This window comes from Arabidopsis thaliana, chromosome 4, assembly GCF_000001735.4.
Source record: "Arabidopsis thaliana chromosome 4, partial sequence".
Lineage (NCBI taxonomy): Eukaryota > Viridiplantae > Streptophyta > Magnoliopsida > Brassicales > Brassicaceae > Arabidopsis > Arabidopsis thaliana.
The window spans coordinates 8,643,725-8,669,854 of record NC_003075.7 but is presented as its reverse complement, the minus strand read 5'-3'; the positions used below and the strand labels follow the sequence as shown (position 1 = coordinate 8,669,854).

Here is a 26,130-nt window from a genome sequence, read left to right as displayed (position 1 = left end):
ATTGAGCTTACTTATTAAGGTAACAAGATTTGAATGGTGAATACAGACATGAACAAATATCATTTGCATTTACTCCACGTGCTTAAAAACAACACATGGAGAAACAAAAAGAAGGCCGGCGAGTGGCGACAACACAATCAGTGTCGGAAATCAAAATCGGTGAACCTCAATTATAGAAAAAGGTATCATTCCAAAGAATCTCAGGAAATGACGAAAGAGGACAAGGAAGACGCCAAAAACAGAGGGCAATAAAGTCATTATACAATCCTCAAATGGACCGCTGAAAACAGAGCACCAGTCGTTTTAGATCAGTACACAAAAATCACAACCACTCGCATAATATCATCTACTTCTATATAAAGAGCTCGTGAGCTTTCTTTAAGAGAGACATGTGAGCTTCATCTACTACTCATATTGCTTATATTTTCCTACAACACTCTCTCAACAAAAAAACAAAAAAAAAAGACGTTCTTTCTTTGTTTGTATTTAGAAGAAAAATGGCTACCAATTACAACGAGAAGCTTCTTCTTAATTATGTTCCCGTTTACGTTATGCTTCCGGTAACTCACTGTCGATCACTGTTTGAGTTAACATCTTTTGGCTAATGTTTCAAGAGTTCAACTATAATACATGAATTTTTTATTACGTGTATGCAAATAACTTTTTTTTTTTAACAACCTAGCGCCTTGGACCAGTGGCGAAAGGCAAGGACCCTTTAATGGCCCCATTAGTCTGAGTGTTGATTAAAAGTATAAGCTGACTATACTAGATCTTGGAGGAAATTTGTATGTGCTTCGGCCAGAACTCTTTGATTATAAACGTACAAAGGATAAGTGACTATACTAGATCTTGCCAAAAATATTTCCTATCATTTAGTTATGACTTTCAGTCCGAGACTTGAATTTACGGAGACAAGGGAACATATAAATCTAATTCTTTGAATGACATAGCCACCATCATATGTGATTTAGCAATTACATAGTTTGTAATTCTATATATCTTTTCACACGCTAAATAATGTGCATTTTCGCATTTATGCATATATAATGGTTCAAAATGTTTTTTTGGTTTTTTGTTCTTTCTCAACAATGTCTTTGATCATAACTATCAATGAAAATATGTTGTGAATGTGACAGTTGGGAGTTGTGAATGTGGAAAATGTATTTGCGGACCCAGAAACGCTTGAAACGCAGCTTAAACGTCTCAAAGAAGAAGCTGGCGTTGATGGCGTTATGGTCGATGTTTGGTGGGGAATCATAGAATCCAAAGGTCCCAAACAATATGATTGGACGGCCTACAAAACGCTGTTCCAGCTGATCGCACGTTTGGGACTCAAAATCCAAGCAATCATGTCTTTTCACCAATGTGGTGGAAACGTTGGCGACATCGTTACTATCCCGATCCCACAATGGGTTCGCGATGTCGGTGACAATGATCCCGATATCTACTACACTAACCGTAAAGGAACTAGAGACATCGAGTATCTCTCAATCGGTGTTGATAATCTTCCCCTATTTGCCGGAAGAACCGCTGTTCAGGTAGTAAACTTCAAGAAAAGTACACATATTGCATGTTTTTGACCAAAAAAAAAAAGAGTTGAAATAAACAAATTACTACTTTTGTTTTTTCCATTAGTTGTACAGTGATTACATGAGTAGCTTCAAAGAAAACATGGCGGATTTGATAGAAGCTGGGGTGATTGTTGACATCGAAGTCGGACTTGGCCCGGCCGGTGAACTACGTTATCCTTCTTACCCCCAAAGCCAAGGTTGGGTGTTTCCCGGCATCGGAGAATTCCAGGTTAGTTTTGTAAATTTAGTTACACTTCTTTTGTTTTTATGATTTTTGTCCCTCACTAAACGGTGCGTTTTGGTGATTTTAGTGTTATGACAAGTACTTGAAGAAAGATTTCAAGGAAGCGGCGGCGAAAGCAGGGCACCCTGAGTGGGACTTGCCAGAGGACGCCGGAGAATACAATGACAAGCCGGAGGAGACTGGATTTTTCAAGAAGGATGGGACTTATGTCTCGGAGAAGGGGAAGTTTTTCATGACATGGTACTCGAACAAACTAATTTTTCATGGAGATCAGATCTTAGGAGAAGCCAACAAGATCTTTGCTGGACTTAAAGTTAACTTGGCTGCCAAGGTATTACTATAAACATATAGGGTAGGAAAAAAAAACCTAATTATTAAAAGAAAACGAAACCTAACAAACGAAATGCTTGAGCTAAAGAGTGAACTGATTTTCTTCATAACACTAGAAGACTAAACTGAATACGGGATATCTAGAACAATAGTTGAAGTTAACTTGTCTCGCAAGGTAACTTGTGTAGATGAGTCTAAATTGAGTATGTGAATGTGGTAGGTTTCTGGGATTCACTGGTTGTACAACCACCACAGCCACGCTGCGGAGTTGACTGCTGGATATTACAACCTTTTCAAGAGAGATGGTTACCGTCCGATCGCCCGGATGCTCTCAAAACACTACGGCATTCTCAACTTCACTTGCCTTGAGATGAAAGATACCGACAATACAGCTGAAGCCCTAAGTGCTCCTCAAGAACTTGTTCAAGAGGTAATTTAAACGAACTGCACCGAAGAGAAGAGATTTGTAAGGTTACTCAATAGTCATTCATTTGATATAGGTACTGAGCAAGGCATGGAAAGAAGGTATAGAAGTTGCGGGTGAGAACGCATTAGAGACCTATGGAGCCAAAGGTTACAATCAGATTCTTCTTAACGCGAGGCCTAACGGGGTTAACCCAAACGGTAAGCCGAAGCTTAGAATGTACGGATTTACTTACCTTCGGTTATCCGATACTGTCTTTCAAGAAAACAACTTTGAGCTGTTTAAGAAGTTGGTGAGGAAAATGCACGCTGATCAAGTAAGACATCAAACCAAATGACATTTTGTTTTCTTTTGCTCTTTTGTTATGTAATAAAAACTTCTATGTTTTTTTCGAATAAGGATTATTGTGGAGACGCAGCGAAGTACGGGCATGAGATTGTGCCGTTGAAAACGTCGAATTCGCAGCTGACGCTGGAGGATATCGCCGACGCGGCTCAGCCAAGTGGAGCATTTAAGTGGGACTCTGAAACCGATTTGAAGGTCGACGGTTAGTTATATTTTATATGATCGATCGTCTAATCACAAAGAAAGTAAGGGAAAGAATCAAGGAAGTAAGAATAAGAAGATAATAAATAAAGAGAATAAGAAGAGGCATTTGCAACTTTAAGAGGTTAAAATTTCTTAAATGAGTCTGAGTTTCGTTGTGTGTTTTGGGTGTACCATAAGAAATAAAACGTACGGGGTTGCTATGTATTTTGTGAAGTGTGTATTTCTGGTTGAATATTAGTCTGCGTAATAAAAAAAAGTATGTGTAGTAAAAATAAATAACTGTTGCCAGTAAAATAATGCATCATTGTCACTGTATTGCCAGAATATATATATTACTTTTTAAGGTTGTAAAGAATTTAAGATTATATATTTTTAATGGCTAATTTGAAGTTGGATATTAATTTGTTTTTTATATAAATTTCTTAGTCAGAAACCAGAAATTTCTCACTTATTATGTCGAGCCATTTTTATTGAAATAAACAAAACTCAACTAAAAGTGTACTTGAAATTTGTAAATATCCAAGAAAATGTTTGGAAATAAATCATTTTATAAAATATTTTTATTGGTCGTAGACTCGTAATGAAATTATCCCAAAAAACATTATAAACAAATTTCAATAGGACAACACAACTAAAGAGATTAACCAATTTAACAGACATGTACAAATTATCTTCGTTTCTGTTAACTCACAAGTCACAACATCTAAAAAAAGCTTTCTTTCAAAAAAAAAAGGAAAACATTTCCTGAAACAGAGCTTTCTCTTTCGTTTTTCAAATTTTTTGCTTCCAAATTACATTTTTTCCAATATTCCGTTTGTGTTTGCGATTGTTCGGCGCCGTAGAAAAGCGTTCGGAGCTTTTCTGCATGGCGGTTTGTCTCCGGCGAAGATCAAGCTCTGCAAATTTCGCCGTTCCCACAAAAATCATTCGAACGGAAGCTTTATTCGGTGTTTCCGCGAGATGAGAAACGCAAGTTGATGGGGAGATTGAGATTAGCGTTTTTGGCGATCTCTCTCGTTGTTTTCGTTTGTGTTTCCGAGGAGATTTTCTCTCGAGGCGGTCTAAATCTCTTACGATTCTCTGTTTATGGCGAAGATGTGGTAATTTCATTCTCGTTGTTCTCTTTCTTGTTCTTCAAGAAAACACGTTTTGAAGCTATTCTTGTATTTCCTCACATTTTGCTTCTTTTGGTTTTGATGTCATTTTCTGATAGGCAGAGCAAACATGGATTCATCAAAATCCGAGAAGGAAGCTGATCAGTTATCCAAAAAAGTTTAGTGTCTCTGCTCCAAATTTAGCTTTCGGTCCTGCACCGAGTTTCGCGCCAGGACCTGGGCCAAGTTTTGCGCCAGGTCCTGCACCGAATCCTCGTAGTTATGATTGGTTAGCACCTGCAAGTTCTCCAAATGAACCTCCAGCTGAGACACCGGATGAATCGAGTCCCAGCCCAAGTGAGGAGACACCGAGTGTTGTTGCTCCTAGTCAAAGTGTTCCGGGTCCTCCTCGTCCTCCTCCACAACGGGAGAAGAAGGATGATATCTTGATGAAACTTATCATCGCGGTTGCTTCTACCGCTGTCTTAACGTTTGTTTTTGTTGCATTGATGTTCTTGTGTTGCTTCAAACGCAATTGCAACAACGCGGTTGGTTCTAGAGATGGACCTAGAGATGAAGGACCACTTCTACGTTTATCAACTGGTATGATTCTCTTAGCATTTTGCCTAAAAGGATTCATGTTTTGGTAAACTCATTGGACAATGTAACTCATTGTTTTCAGGATCTACTGAGAACTCTCCCACCGTCGCAAGCACGAGCCGGAAAATGTTTAGTGTTGCTAGTTCGAAAAAGAGGTCGTTTCTTTCTAGAGTATCTTTAAAGAGAAATGGTCATGAGTTTTCAACGGCTGAATCGTCATCGGCAGCTGGACTTCCTCCGTTGAAGCTTCCCCCGGGAAGATCAGCACCTCCTCCACCTCCTGCTGCTGCTCCACCTCCACAGCCACCTCCTCCTCCTCCTCCTAAACCACAACCTCCTCCACCGCCTAAAATTGCTCGTCCTCCACCTGCACCTCCTAAAGGTGCGGCTCCAAAACGTCAAGGAAACACTTCCTCTGGAGATGCATCTGATGTTGATTCTGAGACTGGAGCTCCAAAAACAAAACTAAAGCCTTTCTTTTGGGATAAAATGGCTAACCCTGATCAAAAAATGGTTTGGCATGAGATTAGCGCCGGTTCATTCCAGTAAGGAGTTGAATCTTGTACTTCTTTAAAATTGTTTCCGGACTTGGTTAACTTAACGTTCTGCTTTCAGGTTCAACGAAGAGGCGATGGAGTCGCTTTTCGGTTACAACGATGGGAACAAAAACAAGAATGGTCAGAAGAGTACTGATTCGTCGTTACGCGAATCTCCTCTACAATATATACAGATCATTGACACTAGGAAAGCTCAAAACTTATCTATTCTTCTTCGAGCTCTGAATGTAACAACAGAGGAAGTCGTTGATGCCATCAAAGAAGGTAAATTCACCATCTCTTTCACCATTTTTGTTTAAGGACTTAAAGTTTCTTTCTTCTCTGTGTCATAAGGTAATGAGCTCCCAGTGGAGCTTCTACAAACATTGCTGAAGATGGCTCCAACTTCAGAAGAAGAACTCAAACTTAGACTATACTCGGGAGATCTTCACTTACTTGGCCCGCGGAGCGGTTCTTGAAAATTCTTGTTGATATACCTTTTGCATTTAAACGTATAGAGTCACTTCTATTTATGATCTCACTTCAAGAAGAAGTCTCTGGACTCAAAGAAGCTCTCGGAACTCTCGAGGTAAGTCACTGACCAAACATACTTGAAAACAAGAATCTACCATCACTATTCTAATATCACTGTGTCTTTGTTTATGTCAGGTGGCTTGCAAGAAACTTAGAAACAGCAGACTGTTTTTAAAACTACTAGAGGCAGTTCTCAAGACAGGGAATCGAATGAATGTTGGAACTTTCCGCGGTGATGCGCAGGCTTTCAAGCTCGATACTCTTTTGAAGCTCTCTGACGTGAAAGGAACTGATGGCAAAACTACACTTTTACATTTTGTTGTTCTTGAGATCATTCGTTCTGAAGGCGTTCGTGCTCTTCGCCTTCAGAGCCGAAGCTTCTCAAGCGTTAAAACCGATGATTCAAACGCGGATTCTAGTCCACAATCTGTGGACGTTACCGCAGCACGGGTCTTCAAGTGGTTACGGGGTTAACGACAGAGCTTGAAGATGTCAAGAGAGCAGCCATCATAGACGCTGATGGTTTGGCTGCAACATTGGCGAATATAAGCGGTTCACTTACGAATGCGAGGGAGTTTTTGAAAACAATGGATGAAGAGAGCGATTTCGAACGAGCATTAGCTGGATTTATAGAACGTGCAGATGCTGATTTTAAATGGTTGAAGGAAGAAGAAGAGAGAATCATGGTTTTGGTGAAAAGCTCTGCTGATTATTTCCATGGGAAGTCTGCGAAAAACGAAGGACTACGTTTGTTCGCTATAGTGCGCGATTTCTTGATAATGTTGGAGAAAGTTTGCAGAGAAGTTAAGGAAACTACAAAGACGACGAACCATTCAGGTAAGAAGGAAAGCGAAATGACAACTTCGGACAGTAATCAACCGTCTCCGGACTTCCGACAACGTTTGTTTCCAGCGATTGCTGAACGAAGAATGGATAGTTCGGATGATTCAGACGATGAAGAGGATAGTTCACCTTCGTAGTCTTTTGATTTCACTAACGTTACTAGTGAGTTTGTAGCTAATTTGAAGACCAAAGATGTTCGATATTACTCTGTTTACTTGAAAATCTATATAATCGTATATTTGTAAAACTATTTCCCTATTCGTGAATTAAAAGATAGATGATGATACGCATTTTTAGATTTCGATGGAAAAAATAGTGTTTGATAAGAAGTTTTTCTTTTATGTCTTCTGAATCTTAAATAAAACAAGGACACGACTCAATGTTGTATATAGGTTGGATTTTGCGAGATGTGAAGAGAGATAGATATGTATAGAGCCAAAACCTTGATTCAAGCTGTGAAAGAGCCACCATGTTGGCCAAGGCTTCTAAGCTGTAAGAGTGAGATCATTGGCTCAAAGGAGAAGGTTTTCGGAGCCAAGTTTGAAAAAAAATGCTTGAATCAAAATACTGAATTATTCTATTTCACTTCTTATCTCGGTACCAAGCTTTAATAGATTAGGAACAAGAACACATTAACTATTATTATTATTACTAAAGTAAAAAAAAAAAAAAAAAGACAGAAGAGAAACCTAGTCAAATGATTCTCCTCTCTGAAAATTATGTAAGCCTAATCTAACCAGAATAACAATGGTCCTAACCCAAAGTTATTACCAAGTTCCAAAATCACATATATGGCAAAGAGCTATACACAAGAATGAGGGGAAAGCTGAGGACCTTTGCAGTGAATGGCTTTGTTCATGGATATGAGACTATTTATAGTAACTGTGTGTTGCCCCGACTTCTCGCTTTCCCAAAAGGGCAACCTGCTAAATAATAAAGAAGATTTTTTACCTAACTATCCCATGTCGCTTGGAAGACATGCCGTCTATTTCTTAACCACTGCAACAGTTCTCTATCTAGTGATGATGAGTTATTAAGGACGGCATCGAACATCGGGCTTCCAAATACTCTTGGGGTGCTTTTGAACGTCCATATTTTATCCTTTGGCCACGGTCTTTGAGGTTGCTTAGACTGTACGTACAGATAAATTAAACATGTCATGGACAGTGAAAAGATAGATGAAACACAATCTAGAAGTGCGTTAAAGAAAGAAATTTACCATCTGTGAAACCATAGTTTTCACCGTCTTTGGGCCATATACACGATGCTTCGATGGTTTCTGGGCCTTTGCATAGAAGGAAGCAACATCGGGTAAAGACAAGCAACCTCTGGTTGCTTTCACCAATGTAAGATCTGGATCAGTATTTGTCTGGTTATACCAGTAAATTAGCTGCCCGAGACAATAGTTCTCGCCATAAGTCTTCCGGTACTCCTTTATACTCTCACCTAACTTGTCAGCATACTTAGCCCCCAAATCTAACGGACTAATGTGTACAGGAGAAGAGATAAAGGACTGGTATTCCTGCAACATATCAAGACCCATCTGTCAGAAGAAGTTCAACAAGATTCATTCTTTCGTCACTCAAAAGTATACGAAACGACTTACCCGAACTTTGAAAAAGCACTTGGTATAGGCATATATGTGAATTAAATCAGCTGCAGCATCATTCCGACACTTGTATGTACATGGGAGATCTCGGATCTCATCTCTCAACCTTCATGGGGAGACAGTATTCGATATGAGTGTACTGTTTCATAAGAGTGTTTCAAGCATAAGTAATATGATAGGTGCACTCACCAAAGTAACGATCTCTGAAGTTCCTTTAAAACATCAGCAGATCCAGATGGATCATGGCCATGAATCTTTGATCTGAGTTCATTAAGAGGGCCTTCTTCAAGGTGCGGTGACAGGCTCTGAAGAAGCTCATCAACTAAAGAGCCATCCCCGTTCCAAACAAAAGACACTGTTTCTTCAGGAGTAAGCCTCTCCAGCGGAGGAGGAGCGTTCTTTGGATCCCCAAACACATGTCTCATAACATATCGCACCTGTGTATAACACTAATCAGAGACTACCTTCGTTTGGGAAAAACATTTTAAAATTGCACAAAAAGTGTGAAGGCAAAGCAAAGCAATATTATGTTTGAATTTATGAAGAGACATTGTAGTCACCTTGTCAAGTGTAACAGCCAAATTCTGAAGCCTCTGATTGTAGACACCCTCAGCCTGTCACATCAAAGTTAGAGATACAATAAGCATATTAGAGTTGGAGAAAAAAAAGAAAACCCCCTTCTACTACACCCCAAGCTAAAACCCAGTTCTGAGGCACAGAAGGTATGAGAGATTGAAAGAACCAGTATAACGGTAAGAAGAGCATAGTCTCACCTGAACCTCAGCATCACTTTTCTCAACATCAAGGTGTATATCTGAAAAGTATTTTCTCTTTTCTTCTAGATTGTGCTTAAGAATTTCCTCGGGTAGCTTTGTTCTCTCGAAATTGATGAACCGGACCTTTATGCACAAGAATCATTCGGTCAGAAGTTGCAATCCCATCATTAGTGATGTGACAAACTAACATAAAATGATTCAAGACTAACCAGACGAGCAGAATAAGCAATCATCCAATCTGGCAACCCACCAAGCAAACAACTTCCCAGTCCAGCTCTTCCCAACTCAAGATAATCTTCTTCTGAAACTGAATTCAATACACAAGCTTCCAGCATCAGTCTGTGTCGTTCCAGCAGACCATGCCAATCCTTCAACACCTGTTACAAATATCGTTCAGAAAATTAAATCGACATTCACAAGACAAAAGAAAGGATTTTTTAAACTTTGGCAACGGAACTGTTTAGCTTATTACTGAACAAGCGCATACAACAAACCTCTAGCCATTTAAACTCCATTAAACAGAGTCAATATCATTACTCTCATGTATCTTTGACAAAAGAAATATAGTCATATATTTGTTAACAGCACTAGTACCTTCTGAAATGCACCTTCACCAGTGAGATTCAAGTAGCTGCCTCGACATACTTGGCTACCACACAAGCAAACAGACGCTTCATATTCTTCCTTACTCTGTCGTATACACAAGAATCATTCTTTAGACAGTGGAGTGGAAACATAAAGACTGACCCAACGAAATAATACTTTCCTACGGTAGAACTGCATAAAAGAAGGGAGAGCAAAGAACAGACCTCAGTTACAGAATTATAATCGAAAGTTATCTCCTCGCCATATTCAATAGCGCGTACTGAATAGATGCCAATCTGGTAGTGTCCATCCACCGCAGTAACCCTGGACGCACCAGATAACAAAGGGGAAAATGAGTGAATTGTTTACAATTTAACGGATATGAAAACAGCAAAAGAATCAGAGAGTTCTTCACTCCACATTTTTGAAAATGTATGTATGCATAAGAAATGAATGAGACTTACCAAGTATGAATGAGCAGAGAAGATACAATTATAAGCAATAGAAATATTTCTAAATAATCATTTAATATGTGTAATTGATCTGAGCGTACTTAGGCAGGCTAGTTTATGCATGCATCATGTATAAAACTAATTAAAACAGCTGTTTTGGTTCTGCTCCCTGAGTCCAAAATTCTGAATGAAGGGGAAGAATTTAACTTACTTAGCTTCACAATTAGGTCGGCAAGAGTGACAAATTCGACTTGCGTAGTTAGCCATGTGCATGGCATCAACAACGACTAAATCATATCCATCAGCATCACCCTGCCGTGCATCATAAAAAGTAAGAAAATGGTCTAAGATATTAAATACATGCCCAAACATCATATTTTCTCCATACCTTTGGTCTCTCAAGATATATATTGTAGAACTCTGGTGCAGGATCAGTTTTGTTTTCCTGTAAGGAACGGATCCCATCTTGCTTCTCAAACCACTTCCAAACAGGATAAACCTAAAATATCCAAAACAAGTCAGAATCTCTGTTCAGAGCCTCCTTTAAGAGAAATGTTCAATATTTAAGCATAGTGCGCCTAGTGAACTTCAGAAAATGTTTCTGCTGCAGCTGAGTAACTGACAAACATAAAATTGCAAAGCTAAAGACCCACCTCTCCAAGAAATTCAACAACAAAATCTTCTTCTCCAAAACCACCTTCTTTGTTGCACACAACACCAAGGCCCTACTTGGACAAAAAAGCAGTAACAGAGCAGATTAACAAACAAATCGTAAATATACTGATGGATTCCTGTTAAAGAATAAGAAAGCTATACCTTCCGATAAGAAACATATTTATCATCAGAACGACTTTCTATTTCCTTTAAGACGCCTTGACACATCTTCATTGTTCGTATATCACACTCTTCACGAGCACTCTCTTTGAGCTCTTCAATCACAGGCCTTAAAGGGAATACCATAGGGGTGCTTCCAGATCCAGTGAACAGCCGAACTTGCCTGTTCAGGGTCCGTAAGACTACATCTTCTATAAATGAATGTTTATCCTGCAGTGACCAGTCCAATTCTCCAGGCATTGAATCAAGTAAGAGGTTATGGGTGTAAGGATCGATTCCATAAACCTCTTGCTCTAAAACCTCATCGCCAAGAAGCTTTCTTGGTTTATACTCCTTGACTTCAGGCAGTTCCATATCTAATTCTTCAATGCCATTTCTTTGTGCATTAAGCTTCTCACCATAGTCCTCTGGCAAAGAAACCCGCATCTTTCGTTGTACTTCCTCCTCATCCGCAACAATTGCATACTTTTCAATCACTTCATATTTCCTAGTAACAGGTGGCACAAGACTAGCTTTGGTCATGCGTGCACCCCATTCACGCTCTTCGGTCACCGAATCAAAAGAATCGTCTGCTGTGAAGTATTTTTCGATGCGTAAGTCTTGTGATCGACCTTCTGAACGGATGTCCGATTCACTTTCTGAAGCCGAAGCTGAGCTATAGTTGTCACTCTTGCCATTGTCAGAAAGTTCAGAAGATGTGTCACTTTCCGAACTAAACGATTTACGATTCAGTTTAGACAAACGCCTTTTGATTTCTCGGTCAGATGCATACTCTCCATAGTCAGAAGCACCATTTACACCAAATGTGTCACTAGTCCTGCTCATGTACTTCTTTTCAGCTACTGTTTTACTCAACTTCTTGTTGTACTTAGTGGCTGATGAGAGCCCAGAGCCATCTTGCCATGATTTCATTAGTTCATCTCTCCCATATGAAGAAGTAATCATAGAGACCTCTTCCAAACGTGTGGCAAGTTGAATAAATAGTGCAATGATTCGGTTCATGTCTTTCGAGCCCCCCTCTATTCCTCCCCCCTGGATACATAAGAGAGTCAGAAGAAAAATTACAAAACTAGTAGTACAGGAAATGAAAAATTAAATTTTACCTTTTTTACAAAAGATTACCTTCTACTTAACAACTAGGAGTCAATGAAAGCAATCATTCAACGGCAAAGGCATAACAATTAGAAATAAGCAATCCTACAGCCTAACAAACTGAGGGCAAGAAACCGAGAGAGCACATGGCAAAAAAACGAATATTGACTAGTTTCCTAATGATAACCAATAACCCAGAAAGAACATCCGCAATCATTCAGCATATTGCTTATCCATAATTTGCAAGAAAAACTATTTGAGTGTTATTGGCATAATCATGTACTAAAAGAAGCCACTCAGACAGAGGAAAAAGAAATCATACTTAATTGCTTCCCTGCACATCCGGCTGATATCCTCCTTGACAGATCTCAAACCATGACTAACGTAGTAACCATTTTTCATTTTTTCCTCGATCTGAGAAACCTGATACCAACAATACATTAGGATCAATTTTTAACAGGTGATAAAGAAAAGATAGCAGACACAAGTACCAGAAAGCACCTTCAATGCAAAGAAGTCAAAAGTATTCTGCTTCATTATGCCTCGAAGACTTGAAGCAAGGAATTCCTCCACTCGCTTATACCCATGTTCTGACTTTTTAATTGCCCATCGCCTGATACGAGCATCCCTGGATAGTATGGCAGATGATCTCCTTGCATCGTACAATTTTGAGCGTTTGTATAAGCTTCTCCGGAATAACTGATTGGCTGAGTCTCGCTTTTCTACTCGATCAAAGTAATCCTTAAGGTTACCAAAATCATCTGTATCGCCCCCTAAACCCTTAGACTTAGCAACATCTGTAGTCTGTTTCAGACTCCTTATCCTGGAATGTAATTCACCTGATCGAGTATTCTGGCATCTGAGCCAACTTACGTTTTTATAGTTCACTGTCAAATCTCCAAACTGGGAGCAGCCTGTGATGTCTACAGAAGATATACGGGGATGTAAACGAAGAATTTCCTCAAGCATGCTGGCAGTCACGTTTGTACAACCAACCAGAATTATAGAGTCTATCTTCTCCTTGTTGTAAGTGTTCTGCAAGAGAATGTCATGTCAAATAATGAAAATACTAATATACCTCAAATTATGTAAACGGAAAGCATAGAGTATTCACCATAATACTCCTGAGCCTAGAATCTGTGCAGCTGGGACCCAAAGAAGATAAGTCAACTTGTCTTGAAATATCTTTGTATGAATTAATAGTGGCCTTCCAATGTCTACAAGTCATGGAAGCAAATGCAAGTGATTTTACATCATATCTCAACATATGAAACACCCGTGCTAATGCATGGCCATCCAACAGACCCCAGTAAATCCCCACGGTGCCAGCAGATCTATTTCCTTCGATATTGAAGGTTAAGTCCCCACATAAATCCTCAAATGTCAACTCATCCTTCTGAAACATTTGGGTATCTTCCATTTCAGAATCTTCTCCACTTTCACCAGCCATCAAGCGAGCTCTTTTCGTATAGCAAGAATTCAATTCTGATGTTTATGAACCAAAGCAAAACCGAGGAGTGAAAAATGTTAAAAAAAAATTAAGATGCACAAATTGAACATAGGTTAACCTAGAAGGACTGAAGAAAAGAAGGAGACAACCACCCAAGTTCAGAAACCAATAAGTTAAAGGAAACTGAGCCAACAAGAAAGTACTAGTTAATAGGAGGGACAGGATCACGTTTAAATTCTGGTAGTTATGCATACCTGATGATTGGTACATGTACTTTTCACTCTCTTTCTTAGGCTGTCTTGCATGGATCCAAGAGTCTACAACATCGTTTATGGCAGCAGAAAAATCCCGACTCTTGAATGTTTTCATAACCAATTGATGAAGTTTCCCACGGAAATAACCAAGAAACTGAGGGTGCACACCATGGAACGAGTTTAGACTTGTGTCCATTTCAGAATACTTGAAATCTTGAGTCTCTGAGACAACAAGGCCTTGACAAGCTGAAGGCAGAGCTGGGGTTTTCCCCCGAAGCATGGCAATGGTTTCAGGAGATTTTGTGATAGAAGTAACAGGGACCCAGATTTTATCAGATTTCCTGAAGACACTGCTGTGGCTCTTAATGAAACCTTTCTCCACCAATTTCTGGAGCTCCGAAAATGACAGAGGTCCTTGTTCTTGTCCAGCCCCATCCGTGTAGAACCAATCACCTATATGCAATTGCAAATCATCGACTGTACACAGACGATCCCTAGGAGTGTTTACAGATGTGTCGGTTTTCCAAAGTCCCTGTGAATCTTGACCAGTGGAAGCTGTTGATTGGGAATGACTTTCTACTGATTCCCTCTTGGAATCACTAGATGCAGGGGATGGACGAGCAGGCCTTGAAGGGCACCTCTCCTTACTACGAACTTTTGCTCGAGGATCAGGAATTGGTGGAACTTGGTCATTAACAACCAAAGAGTTCAGCCTAACTACGGACAGCAAACTAGCTTTTACTCCCCTCGTCTGATTTCTCTCATCTACAACAGAAAAAGCCCACAGAGGAAGTTCAAGCCTAGAGCTACTGAGAGGATAATACAAGTCATCCTTGTGATGCCACCGAGGATCCTCATGACCAGATTTCTGCATCAGGCATAACGGGAAACCATCATTCAGAACAATTTTCTTTTTGTAATATCTATCTTGAGAAGCTTCATCTTGTCTTATCCAATCCCCGCCTTTGCAAGACCAACGACCTGAAAACCAGCTGCCTATCTCATCACTCTCGGAACCATAAGCATCGTCTGACTTAAATTCTTCGATCGCCCTTTTCATGGGGCGGAACATCCCAACAACTCCTCAACCATCAGATCCCATTGTTTCGCCTCTGGATAGTGACGCCAGGTGATACCTGCAAATCCCAGAGTAGAACTTCTAAATACAGTTGTGCAAAAAATGCAGCTATGCAAGACGCTATGAAGTATTCAAAGTTGATGTCGTCTAAATGAATCTTCATGCTCATGCACAAACCATCATATGGCAAGTAGGTTATTACATCTTTAACAAACATCAAACACTTCCCTATACTTTCGTGCCAAATGCCCAGATTTGCACGACTTCAAACACTAGAAACGATCTAATATAGATACAAACATATATAACAAGTAGATATAAACATTTGTTTGGTTCTGCTTTCTGCTTCGGGGAGAATTTGGTATTGTTGGGGGCGAAAACTACCAGAAAGGAATAGAAACAGATAGATAAAATCATGTCATGCTACAAAAGTGCAAATGGTGCCAACGAAACATACCTTCAGATGTCACACATCTTCTGGTCTCCTCAAACTCAACATTAACCTTCAGAGCTTCTGCAAAGTGATGAAAATAAGCTTATCTTAGGGCATAGAAGTGTCGGGATAAAATCAGCTAAATATGTTTAAAAAAAATGCTCTCGATATGTTCTATCATTTTGGGCTGGAAAAGCATCAATTTTGTGGCCGGAAAGCAAACATATGTACATCTTTTACCTCCAAGTGTTTCAAATTCTCTGCCAGGAGTGATAGTACGACCATCCAAGAGATTTTCGACCCTCATATCAATCTGGAAATCTTCACGATTCTCTACAAAAATTTCTTTACCATCTGGTAGGGTCCGTACGGACACTAATTCAGGCAAGGAATCTCCAGCTCCTTGCTCAATACAAACTGCTTCAGTAGTATCTGCAATGTCTTCTAATAAATTACCAGGAGCTTCAGGAGGATTTACGAGCTGTGTCACTGCATCTGACACGACTGATGGAAAATTCATGTTGACCGCAGAGATGTTGCATTTTCAATAGTGACCCACCTATTATTATCTGAATGCTTTATCATATGATCGGAGAACAGAATGCCTTGCTCCATAAGAGCTTTGAGATCGGATAACCTTGCAGGCCCATGTTCTGTGCCATAGTAATCAAGATAAAACCACTTCCCCAAGGATGAATCAGACGCCATAGGCTCGTGAGGTGGTGTGTCACAAATGTCCATATCTACCTCCATTGATGGCAACTCTTCTGTTGGGGCTTCACCAACTTGCACAGGCTCTTTTCCCGTTGCACACGGAACTGGAATCTTGGATGAATCACAGACGGAATTTTTCTCAACCAGCAGACTATTGTTGTACAAAATGTTTTTACCTTGCAATTCTTTGCTTGACGAGGTTGACTCTTTTCCATTAGATTCCTTATATTTGTGCTTAATCTCAAGCTCCGTACCAGTCTGACAATCCCTCCTCTCCCTAACTCCACTTTTCCTGCTTATTTCCCTATGCCCATTGCGCCTGTTACGATCGCTCTGGGTATCTTCCATAAAGTTAGGAATATAGTCCCTGCGATCACTAGGCCTAGAGCGATCATGAGGTGACCACTCAGAGTAACTTGGACTTCTTCTATAATCATGGTGACGGCGGTCACGAGGAGATCTTTTACGAGCATGTGAAGACTTCTCAAAGATGTATGGTGATCTCTCCCGAGCATATGGACTTCTATCCCTGTTTTCATGGTACCTAGACCGGTCATGTGGGGACCAGTCAGATCGCGAAGGGCTGTGTCCATGTTTGTCTGAAAAAGCCTTGGCAGGGAAAGATGCGTCTTGATGCTTTCTAGGATACTTTTCCAGAGATGAATTTTTTGATGGATATGAATCTCTGTACAGTCTCTCAGCAGAATGCTGTGAGTAGTGGTCCGAGTGAAGAGAGCGGGAACAATCATCTGAAAGTTTTCTACATTTAGAACTCCCATAATCCCCATAATCAGCATAGGAATGTTTGCGCTCAATGCTATCTGGTTCAGCTCCATGTCGCTTCAATCTGTTCCCAGTAGAAGAGTACTCCTTTACAAAATTACTGGAATTGTTGTATTCATTCTTATGTAAATTTTCCTCTATAACAATTTTAGAACTGATCCTCGTAGTCCTGTCAAGCCCACTTCTGAACTCTCTCTGGTGGTAGATATCCTCATTCACAAACCTTCCACCTGGCGGGGTACGTTCATATTCATATTCATATTTCCACGTTTTCTCTCTGTCTACTCCATTCCTACGAGATCTGATATAACTATGATCATCTTTTCCTGTATCCATTTTTTGCCATCTGTCTGGGATGAATTCCCCCTTTTCAATTTCATCACTGGGATCTCTCCATGATCTGAATTCTCTTTCTTCTTTACCTCCTTTCCAGTTCTTATCTGCTGAAAAATCCCTTCTCTCCACATACCCTTTATGATATTTTAGATGACTGAACTCACCCTTGGTAGGTTCATCTTTCTTCCAACTCTCCCCAACAATCTCGCCCTTTTCAATCTCACTCTTCTGCAATGACTTTACTGGAGAGATTTCACCGTTCTCCAAATCCTCATGAAGCTTTAACGTACCTAATTCACCCTCTTCCACTTCATCCTTAAACCCAGAATCTCCACCGTTTTCCACTTCTTTAACCCCACTAGTTCCTCCTTTAAACTCACTCTTCTTATCCTGCTCTTTAATCTGCAACTGTGATTCTGCAGGGAGTTGCACTACCTGGGAAGGTGGCTGGTCTTTCAGCTGCTCATCAGCTTGTTTCTGCGGCTGCTTTGGTCTCCTCTTAACCACTTTACGAATTACCTTAACAATTCTCTTCTTCTTAACTGGCTGAGACGACGCTGAAGGTTTATTAGCTGGCTGAGACTCCGGAACCTTGGTTGCGATAGATGTGTGACCATTTTCCGTAGTAGCAGCAGTCTTGCTTTCATTGCCTCCACAAAGAGTCGTCTTCTCCACAATTGGAAGCTTTTCCATGATATTCAGTAGAGGCATGCATGCGACACCCCCATCGCTCATGGAAACCCAATCCAATTTCTCTCTAGCCCAAACTTCCCTAACTCTCCCCTTTCCCAGGGAAATCAATACTCATACTTTGCCACCGCCAATTTGGTCACCCGCCGGAGTAAATTAAACAACCTGAAACACCGAAAACACAATCAGTGACAAAACAAAATGTAGGGTTTTCTTCACCCGACGAAGGAGAAAATCTCAAAACCCTACAAGACCCAAATTGATGAAATTAGAAGAGACGAAGAGACGCGAAAACAAACGAATTGAAGAAGAAATTATACCCGGAGGAAGAAAACGAAAAGGTAGAGAAACGGATCAAGAACCCTAGAATGGAGCTAGGAGAGATATGAATGAAGGTGAGAAGAAGGGAAAATTTATGGAGAAGGAAGAGGAATAGATCGAGGTCAAAGGAAGATAAATCGAGAAGAAGAAAACCCTAGAAAGCTCTCTCACTAAATCTCTCTCTCTCTCTGTATATATTATTGTTCCCGTTTCGCCGGGAAATATATCTGTCGCCGTGTGTATTGTTTCTCTCTGCGACCTTGGCTTCTCTTCTGTATCGTTCTCTCTCTCTTTCTCCGTTTATGTTTTTTTTTTTTTGCTGAAAGAAGAAGCCGTCGTGTTAATACTTTTTTTTTTTGCTTACTGGAAATTATTTTCTCACACTTTTTCTGAATTTAATTAATTGAGATTCTGATACCTAATAAATAGGAAAAAAATTGTATTACATGACAAAAGGTAGAAAATATTTATATATTTACCTTTTAAGATAAGATATTAGATATATACTTGTTTTATAATTAGTAAATTTGTATATTTTGATAATAATTTGATAATTTTTAAGTTTGAGGTAATCTGGTAAAGTGACACTTAAAAAAAAACTGCAAACTAGAAAATGAATTTAAAAGGTGTGAGGAATTAACAATTTGTGGTAGAAAATATGTGAACTAGACTGGTATAGAATGTAAAATATTCTTACTAAGATCCATTGGATTGATTGAATCCTATCACACAAAAGTTTGTGACACTTAGTCATAGTCGATGACTAATATCTCAATATATTTCAACATATTTTCTATGTTTTTAGGGTAATTCCGGTGGCCGGTTGATTGACTTATAGAAGAAAGATCTGGCCATCAATGTTTCATACAATCGCGATGCTGCAAAAAGAAGAGACGATGCAAGAATGGTCTCTTCAATCCCGGTCGATACAATTCCTTGGATTCAGGGCATTGTCTAACTGACAACTACTTAAGTAAATAATATTTTGTAGATAATCCAAGAGAGAAAAACTTGTTTTTCCAGATCTGCATAAATCTCCTAAAAAATCTCTTACAATGAGGCCAGTTCTGGCCCAGAACTTCTGGGCATTGTACCAATGAAATTCCATTTGGCGCTCAAGATATACGCTTTGAGCGGTAACATTTTTACTGTTCTGTTAATAAACAGACACTCTTGACCGTAAATCGACGTGGTGAAACTTAAAGAGATTCTGATTCTTCGTTAATTTGAGCCATTAAAACCCGTTACCTCAATCAATGAATGTTATGGGCTTTCTAATGGGCCCGTTGGTGATTGCTCATTCATTTATTGAATAAAACCTCTAAAGTCTAACTTTACTTTAGACTAGAAGAAGATCAATCTCAAGATAAAAGATAGTCAACCCAAATGAATCACATGACATAATCAGAGTGGTAAATTGATTCTGATACGATATCTCCAAAGGGAAAGAAAGCAAATGGACATCTACAGTAACCAGGCGGGTCAGGTAAAACTGTCACCAGTTTCTAGCTTAGGAAGTTTCTGCGGCTGGTTGAGTCACACCATGCTTAACCAAGAGCTTAGTGAGCGAGTCAGGCGAGTGAACATGGTACTTAACACATTTTGAAGGAGTCAGATACAACTCAGCAAGCTCGAGTTTTTCAGCTGTCAAGCTCGTGCTGTCCATCGTCTTGCTCAAAACCTTGATAGCGAGCTGAACCACTTCTTCCCTCGTTGCATCATCCTTATAGTCTTGCTTAAGAATAGACTGAGCCGCTTGATTATTTGCTCCAACAGCTGCAGCTTGCCATCCACCATAGTTTCCACTTGGGTCACTCATATACAGCTGAAACCCGTGGTTCCTGTCCCAGCCTGCAAAAAGAAAGGAAACTCCAAACGGGCGGAGACCACCAAACTGGGTGTATCCTTGCTTGGTGTCACAAAGAGACTGAACCAGCTGCTAAACGGGCATTGGCTCTTGGTACATAAAGGTGTAACGCTGAGCTTGAACTCGAGCAGTGTTAATCAGAATGTTGGCATCAGACATTATACCAGCAACTGCACAAGCCACATGGTCATCGATCTTGTACATTTTCTCCATGGATGAAGAGGTTTGAAGAAGTTTAGAAGTGACTTTCTTCTCACCAACCAACACCACTCCGTCTTTTGCCAAGATTCCAATGGCAGAACCAGCATTGCCAATAGCTTCCATAGCATATTCAACCTGGTAGAGACGACCTTCCGGTGAGAAGATCGTGGTGCGACTATCATACCTCCGAGACATTTTGAAACAGCTTCACACCAAGGAAGAAAGAAAGAAACACCCAAATTATATCAGCTAAAGCTTCCATCTTTATTCATTTTAAGTTTATGGGTATATAGCTTCCAAAGAAAACTGAACATCAAAACAGATTTAAAAGAAAACCAAGTGTCACAAGAATGATTAAGCCTAAGCCCTGGTCAAACAACTAGTGAATCTATGAACACTGATTAAATGAGAATCCATTAAACTTTTCAGTTTTCTCAGACTCCAATTTTTCACAATACTGGCTCAGAAAAAATTGGGGAAAATGCAGGAGAGCAAAAATTCAGCAACATTTGACTTCGCATCAATATACATTACACTTAGAGTGATTCCAAGTTATAGAACTAAACAGAATTACATTGTACCAAAGAATACATCAAGCTTAAGTTTATCTACGCAACGAAATCTAATGAATTGCCCAGATTTTAGGAGCATACGAAAAACCATATTACGATTTTCGAGGATTCTGAGAACAAAAACACAGTAGAATAGTGAGGAAATTTAACCTGAAGAAATTTGTTCACTGAGTCCTCTTCTGGGTTTTCGATTCCTTGATTTCGCTGAGAACTTGGTGCTTGATTATTAAAGGAACGAGACTTGTGAACTTCTTTGACAAGAAAAGTAAAGGAAAAGGAAAGAAAAAAAAAGTCGTTTTGCTGGTTTTTTAGATTGGGCCTCACAGTTCACAAATATGGGCCGAATACATTAGATACCAACCCTAATAAGTTAAGCCCATATTCTCGTTTCAAAGGGTACACCGTTCGGAATATACGTATGTATGACCCGCTAATCCTCTCTTTTTTTTTTGGTCCTAATCCAAGTATATAGCCAGAAATATAATTCTTATGAAATTGTTTGTGTAATTTTTTATCTGATAAATATATATATTTTTGGTTTATATGGTCATTTAAACTTAGTAAAATAAGTGTACCTTATGTATTTATAATGCTATGTAGTCAATGTTAAGATATAAAGTAGTTGTATCCAAAATATATATATGTCAATAGGCATCAAGATCATGACAAAATTGTAAAAACTATCGCACCAAGAAATGGTGTTCCATTTTTCTGATTTTCCTTAACTATGTGAACTGACCTGGTAAACATTCAATCATGGTACATGGCGGAATAGAGTTATTAATTTAGAACCCGAAAAATTTGGGAAACTAACACACTAAAAATGACAATTAAACTAAACCAGACGGATTAAATGGGGGTGATTAACTCCTTTCACACTTCTATTAAAAGTGAGACATATCATCACATAAGACATTATGGACTCGTCCAAGGTTGTCTAGGGTAGGGACTGGTAAACCCTGATATCTATCAATTGAAGTTTTATTGATTAATGTTCCAAATGTATATTGTATATACTTTTTTCATACTACATTAATATGATGTTCACTTTTCTACAGTACGATAGAATGTTAATAGAGTGTTTGTTATTTGTCAACAATACTACAACTTCGTTTTTAATGAAACCATAACATTTAGTATTTTAATCAAAATTTATTTAATTAATTATTATGCAAAATAAAATAATATAAAAAGAAATTTCATTTTTTAAAAATAATAAAATAATAATTTATAATAAATTTTAAAAAGTAAGCATATACTATATCTTTGCTTCTTAAACAGTTAAAACTACATATCAGTATTAAAATTGATTGATACAACAATAAAATTAATAGCAGAAAAAGAACGGTAGACAATAGTTAGATAAATAAAAGATACAAATAAGACATATCAATTGTACGAGGCTGATGTATTTATTGGTAACAAAAATCTCTAAACCACCACAAATATTAGTTACAATTCATATTCTTATAACATTGTCTTATATACCACAAATGTTTCCCGACTTTTACGTTAGGGTAGCGTATGGGTACGTATAAAATCGGTGATGGTGATCATTGATATATCACCACATTCTAAGTGACACAACTCTTTGATATTGTACGCTTGGAATATTAAAACTTGGGAGGGCCATAATCTTTAGTTGTTATCTTCTCTTTCATTTCTTTTTTCCAAATGTTTTGTTGTTTTATAGATCTAGTTTATATATAAGAACATTGTTTAAACTAGTGTATCTATAATTAAATTTAATACGTACATATACTGAAACACACACATATCTATTCGACTGACTTAGTATGGGTCAAGGATGACACACCACATGTACACAGTACACGTTGAGCAATGACCACTGCGTAGTGTTTGTCCTTTAAAAATCAAATTTCAGATAACATTATTTCAACGTACATAATCATCATACAATACATAAAATTTGCTTTATATTTTTAGAACAATTACTAAATTTAGACCCTTTTAATTATTGTTTCGCAAAACATAAATAAGAATCTAGTAGATCTTAACGTCTCAAACCCTTTTTTGTTGTATCAAATGAAATACAAAAGAGATCAACCCAAGAGAGGAGTCCTTTTTAGCGGAGTAGGACACTTGAAGCCACGAGGTGGAGGAGTCTTACCACAGTCGACAAGAACCTCTAGAGCAATTGGGATAATGAGGTCAATGTTGAGAAGCTTCGCTCTAATGGTGGTGCAGAGACAAACCGCCGCGTCAAGACCCACTAAGTCGTCAAGAAGTGGGCAACACTTTGCCTTAGCGTAGCTTTTCCCTAGTCCGATGTGAATCAAACCGCCTAGCACGTCCACACATGCGCCTAGTTTCAGTGCGTCGATTGGACAAGTTTCCGGTTTAGGCGGAGGAGGATATGGTGTTGGTGGTGGTGGCGGACATGGCGCCTCTGGGGTTGGTGTTGGCGGTGGTGGGGTAACGACCGGTGGTGGTGGTGGCTTCACCGTGGGTGGTGGAGGAGTATACGGCGTGGGTGGTGGTGGAGTATACGGCGTGGGTGGTGGTGGTGGCTTCACGGTAGGGGGTGGTGGTGGCTTCACGTAAGGAGGTGGTGGTGGCTTCACAGTGGGAGGTGGTGGTGGCTTCACGTAGGGAGGTGGTGGTGGCTTCACGGTTGGAGGTTTTGGAGTATAGGGCGGAGGAGGGCATGGAATGTATGGAGGTGGAGGCTTCACAGTGGGAGGCTTTGGGGTGTGAGTAGGTGGTTTAACGGTAGGGGGCTTAGGTGGTTTAGCGGGATGTTTTGGCGGTTTAACAGGGTGTGGTGATGGTTTAGGAGGGTCACTACAATCACAAGCATAAGAGACGGCAAGGAGACCGAGGAGGAGGAGTATCACAAAGGAAATGTTTTGCTTGTGAAGAAGCGCCATGTTGAGAAAGATGGTTTAGGGTTTGGTTTGTGACAAGGAAGTGATGAAGTACTTGAGTGTCTTCCTCTTTTTATAGACCACAGTAATCTCTAAGATATTTATTTTTATTTGTATAATAATGTCCTTATTAGCATCATCCGTGATGATATATGAACGTGCCAAATTGCGAGTAAGATTATTGAAGTTGGACTATACTATGAAGTACATTAATATACAGGTCACTTTTTCATAAGAAGTAAAAAGGTTTTCTTTTATCAAAGAGAAAACAAAAAGTAAAAACTTTCCGGAATTTTTTTGTTGTAAATTTCAATTGTTCAAGATAATAATGGTACGTATGTACTTAGTTTAAAAATGTTGTAAATTTACCACGTACAAACAAAAAGGTTATGAGACTGGGACTATATGCAAATTGATTTTTTTTTTATGTATTGCTAATGGCAAGACAAATAATGAAGGAATTTGTCATTATTATCTGACTGAAAAGATACCTCTCAATTTCTGAAACAACAATGGCAAGTGGCGAGACAACTAACTAAGGAATTTGTCATTATCATTTGACTGAATTAGACATCTCAATTTTCAGAAAACCACAAAGACATAAAGAGATCCTTCCTCTTTTCTGCTCCTTTGATTATTGGGTACACTTGTTCATGCGGATTTTAGGCAAAAAATTTGGAATCTATTGTTCTTTCGTCTCGACCTATTGATATTGTAGCCTAGATATTGTCCAGAACAAACGCACAAATAGAGAAAAGAGAATCAATTCTATATAGCTAGGTCCAAGGCTATAGTATGTTTAAAAAAAAAAAAAAAACTACAATATGATTTATGTATAATTAATGTCAAAATAATGATAATGGTTAGTGTTTAATTATGAATTAATTACAGATGTATCCTAGCAGCGACGAAATAGTTAAACTTGTAAACAAAAATTGACTTCACAAAACTGATTCATAGATCCATCCATTTCAGGATCAATGACTTTTTTACAAGTACTGAAGTAAACACTGACAACTATCATTAATCGTATCATACGTTTTGTGAAGTTTTGACATATATCCTACAGTAGCTTTTATTAACCACCAGGGTAAAACGTTTTTCACAAGTCACTGATTTGAAAAAGAAATGAAACTACAATATGATTAATTTAACGGTGAAACTAATTATAGTATGGTTCTAATGGTCCCAGTATATTCTCTTTTGTGTTCTCAAAACACAAAGCAAGACTGGAACATATAAAATCATGCATACATCATTAAAAAAAAAAAATTAAGATCAAAATTAAATATACCATTCACAAAAAAAAAAACTTAAATATATAGAAACATAACTGTGGAGTGACCTTAAAATACTAGTTCGCAGGAGATGATAGTACGTAGTTCCTCGAGTTTTTGTAAGGGAGTCAATTTTTTTTTTTTTATATACTGCTTGTAGATCTTATATGAAACCTATATATTGATTAAGATAAAAACATTTGGTTTCCATTTTTTTTTTTGGGTCCAAACATTTTTGTTTTTCGTTTTTAGACTCTTTTAAAAAAAAGCTTTTTTTAGACTCTTTTATTCCCTCGCACCTTTTAATATTTCAGTTATCCACGAAAACTAATTGAGCAAGTCCGTGATTGATGATTATCTAGTAAATTTCTTTATACTTGTCTCTGTATGACTGTATGGCATAGATTTGACCTTTTATGACATTGTCTGAGTCGTCGTTTATAACAAAACCTGAAACAGGTATATACAAAAGAAATTAAGAATAAATATAGTGAAAAAGTATATCTAAGAAGGATAAATTAGTTCTCTCAAGCCTATTAATGCAGAGTTAAGATATAAATACAATACAAGATACTAATAAGAGATTTTTGTTTTTAATAATTAGTATTAGATAAGAAATGTGTCAATGGAGGTGTGTACAAGATTGCGGGTGAGATTTGTCGAGTAGTCAAAATAGTGTAACCCGTGAGTCTGTCTCCTCTAAATTGAGAATTTGTTTGTTATTGTTATTTTAAAAAAGAGAATGGGATAATGTCACCGTAACTCGTAAGAATGAATCGTACATGCGTTGTTAAGAGTAGATATATAAAAATGAAACAGAATCCACATGCATGGATCTCTGCATGTGACCACACCATTATATATCATTTTGTGCTGAAACATCGGGCCAGATTATAAGTTTTCTTTATCATGACAGAAATCCCCAGATTGTGGGATTATCTTCATTTCTAAATCAATGTCAACTCTCCAATACTCTTCAAGACAGAACTGTCCCTTTTGATTGAAGTAATTTAAACCATACCTGTTCTCAGATTTTGTTGAACGTATATTTGCCAGTAAAAATGAGTACAGACATGAACAACCCACCAGTGTCGTGCACCCGTGCCCAAGTTTATCCGGGCTTAAAGTAAAGTTGAATTTTGATACCTTTCTAATATGATTTTTCTTTAAATAAAACAAAAACGTGTAAAAAT

At 38.5% G+C, this 26,130-nt stretch overlaps 5 protein-coding genes across 12 annotated transcripts; 2 read left to right on the top strand and 3 right to left on the bottom strand.

Moving 5' to 3' along the window:
* The first annotated feature begins 328 nt into the window (after positions 1-328).
* Positions 329-3,521, top strand: BAM5 (beta-amylase 5). Of its 4 annotated transcripts, none has more exons than NM_117609.3 (7): positions 329-560; positions 1,137-1,538; positions 1,636-1,800; positions 1,883-2,146; positions 2,366-2,575; positions 2,646-2,885; positions 2,969-3,521. In NM_117609.3, the coding sequence occupies exons 1-7, from the start codon at positions 498-500 to the stop codon at positions 3,119-3,121; spliced, it is 1,497 nt and encodes a 498-aa protein (NP_567460.1). In that variant the 5' UTR covers positions 329-497; the 3' UTR covers positions 3,122-3,521. The 4 variants fall into 4 exon arrangements, with proteins under 4 accessions (NP_567460.1, NP_001329368.1, NP_001329367.1 ...); NM_001340998.1 differs by having other exon boundaries at positions 329-785; NM_001340999.1 differs by having other exon boundaries at positions 385-560; positions 683-1,538; positions 2,969-3,518.
* A 283-nt stretch (positions 3,522-3,804) lies between these two features.
* On the top strand, positions 3,805-7,031 carry FH3 (formin 3). Of its 4 annotated transcripts, NM_117608.5 has the most exon segments (7): positions 4,096-4,218; positions 4,332-4,815; positions 4,895-5,357; positions 5,428-5,633; positions 5,703-5,937; positions 6,018-6,300; positions 6,363-6,863. In NM_117608.5, coding segments are annotated over 7 exon segments (2,294 nt in total). In that variant the 3' UTR covers position 6,863.
* A 236-nt stretch (positions 7,032-7,267) lies between these two features.
* On the bottom strand, positions 7,268-18,449 carry SDG2 (SET domain protein 2). The gene is made up of 21 exons (NM_117606.5): positions 18,132-18,449; positions 15,844-17,976; positions 15,529-15,769; positions 15,313-15,369; positions 13,778-14,860; positions 13,188-13,558; positions 12,575-13,108; positions 12,396-12,496; positions 10,964-11,903; positions 10,801-10,872; positions 10,536-10,646; positions 10,359-10,459; positions 9,920-10,019; positions 9,705-9,800; positions 9,320-9,487; positions 9,108-9,233; positions 8,895-8,948; positions 8,524-8,771; positions 8,332-8,440; positions 7,945-8,247; positions 7,268-7,856 (listed from the first exon to the last, which is right to left on the bottom strand). The coding sequence occupies exons 2-21, from the start codon at positions 17,854-17,856 to the stop codon at positions 7,677-7,679; spliced, it is 7,008 nt and encodes a 2,335-aa protein (NP_193253.4). The 5' UTR covers positions 17,857-17,976; positions 18,132-18,449; the 3' UTR covers positions 7,268-7,676.
* Positions 18,450-19,472: 1,023 nt separating this feature from the next.
* Positions 19,473-21,023, bottom strand: AT4G15165 (N-terminal nucleophile aminohydrolases (Ntn hydrolases) superfamily protein). The gene is made up of 3 exons (NM_001203806.1): positions 20,923-21,023; positions 20,110-20,405; positions 19,473-19,983 (listed from the first exon to the last, which is right to left on the bottom strand). Exons 2-3 carry the CDS (start codon positions 20,393-20,395, stop codon positions 19,643-19,645), a joined length of 627 nt encoding a protein of 208 aa, NP_001190735.1. The 5' UTR covers positions 20,396-20,405; positions 20,923-21,023; the 3' UTR covers positions 19,473-19,642.
* A 1,579-nt stretch (positions 21,024-22,602) lies between these two features.
* AT4G15160 (Bifunctional inhibitor/lipid-transfer protein/seed storage 2S albumin superfamily protein) lies at positions 22,603-23,705 on the bottom strand. 2 transcript variants are annotated; one of them, NM_001160764.2, is made up of 2 exons: positions 23,550-23,705; positions 22,603-23,303 (listed from the first exon to the last, which is right to left on the bottom strand). In NM_001160764.2, the coding sequence occupies exons 1-2, from the start codon at positions 23,661-23,663 to the stop codon at positions 22,836-22,838; spliced, it is 582 nt and encodes a 193-aa protein (NP_001154236.2). In that variant the 5' UTR covers positions 23,664-23,705; the 3' UTR covers positions 22,603-22,835. The 2 variants fall into 2 exon arrangements, with proteins under 2 accessions (NP_001154236.2, NP_193252.5); NM_117605.5 differs by having other exon boundaries at positions 22,603-23,705.
* Positions 23,706-26,130: the final 2,425 nt, after the last annotated feature.

Excerpts from the sequence above, each read along its gene's own strand:
- BAM5 (NM_117609.3), top strand. The coding sequence starts at position 498 with ATGGCTACCAATTACAACGAGAAGCTTCTTCTTAATTATGTTCCCGTT. Across the intron at positions 561-1,136 it reads CCGTTTACGTTATGCTTCCG|TTGGGAGTTGTGAATGTGGA; the intron begins GTAACTCACTGT and ends TGAATGTGACAG. Across the intron at positions 2,886-2,968 it reads GGAAAATGCACGCTGATCAA|GATTATTGTGGAGACGCAGC; the intron begins GTAAGACATCAA and ends TTTTCGAATAAG.
- FH3 (NM_001340997.1), top strand. The coding sequence starts at position 4,096 with ATGGGGAGATTGAGATTAGCGTTTTTGGCGATCTCTCTCGTTGTTTTC. Across the intron at positions 5,358-5,427 it reads ATTAGCGCCGGTTCATTCCA|GTTCAACGAAGAGGCGATGG; the intron begins GTAAGGAGTTGA and ends TTCTGCTTTCAG. Across the intron at positions 5,634-5,702 it reads CGTTGATGCCATCAAAGAAG|GTAATGAGCTCCCAGTGGAG; the intron begins GTAAATTCACCA and ends CTGTGTCATAAG.
- SDG2 (NM_117606.5), bottom strand. The coding sequence starts at position 17,856 with ATGAGCGATGGGGGTGTCGCATGCATGCCTCTACTGAATATCATGGAA. Across the intron at positions 10,460-10,535 it reads TATATCTTGAGAGACCAAAG|GGTGATGCTGATGGATATGA; the intron begins GTATGGAGAAAA and ends GATGCACGGCAG. Across the intron at positions 9,234-9,319 it reads TTGCTTATTCTGCTCGTCTG|GTCCGGTTCATCAATTTCGA; the intron begins GTTAGTCTTGAA and ends TTGTGCATAAAG.
- AT4G15165 (NM_001203806.1), bottom strand. The coding sequence starts at position 20,395 with ATGTCTCGGAGGTATGATAGTCGCACCACGATCTTCTCACCGGAAGGT. Across the intron at positions 19,984-20,109 it reads TGCTCGAGTTCAAGCTCAGC|GCTGGGACAGGAACCACGGG; the intron begins GTTACACCTTTA and ends TTCTTTTTGCAG.
- AT4G15160 (NM_117605.5), bottom strand. The coding sequence starts at position 23,663 with ATGGCGCTTCTTCACAAGCAAAACATTTCCTTTGTGATACTCCTCCTC.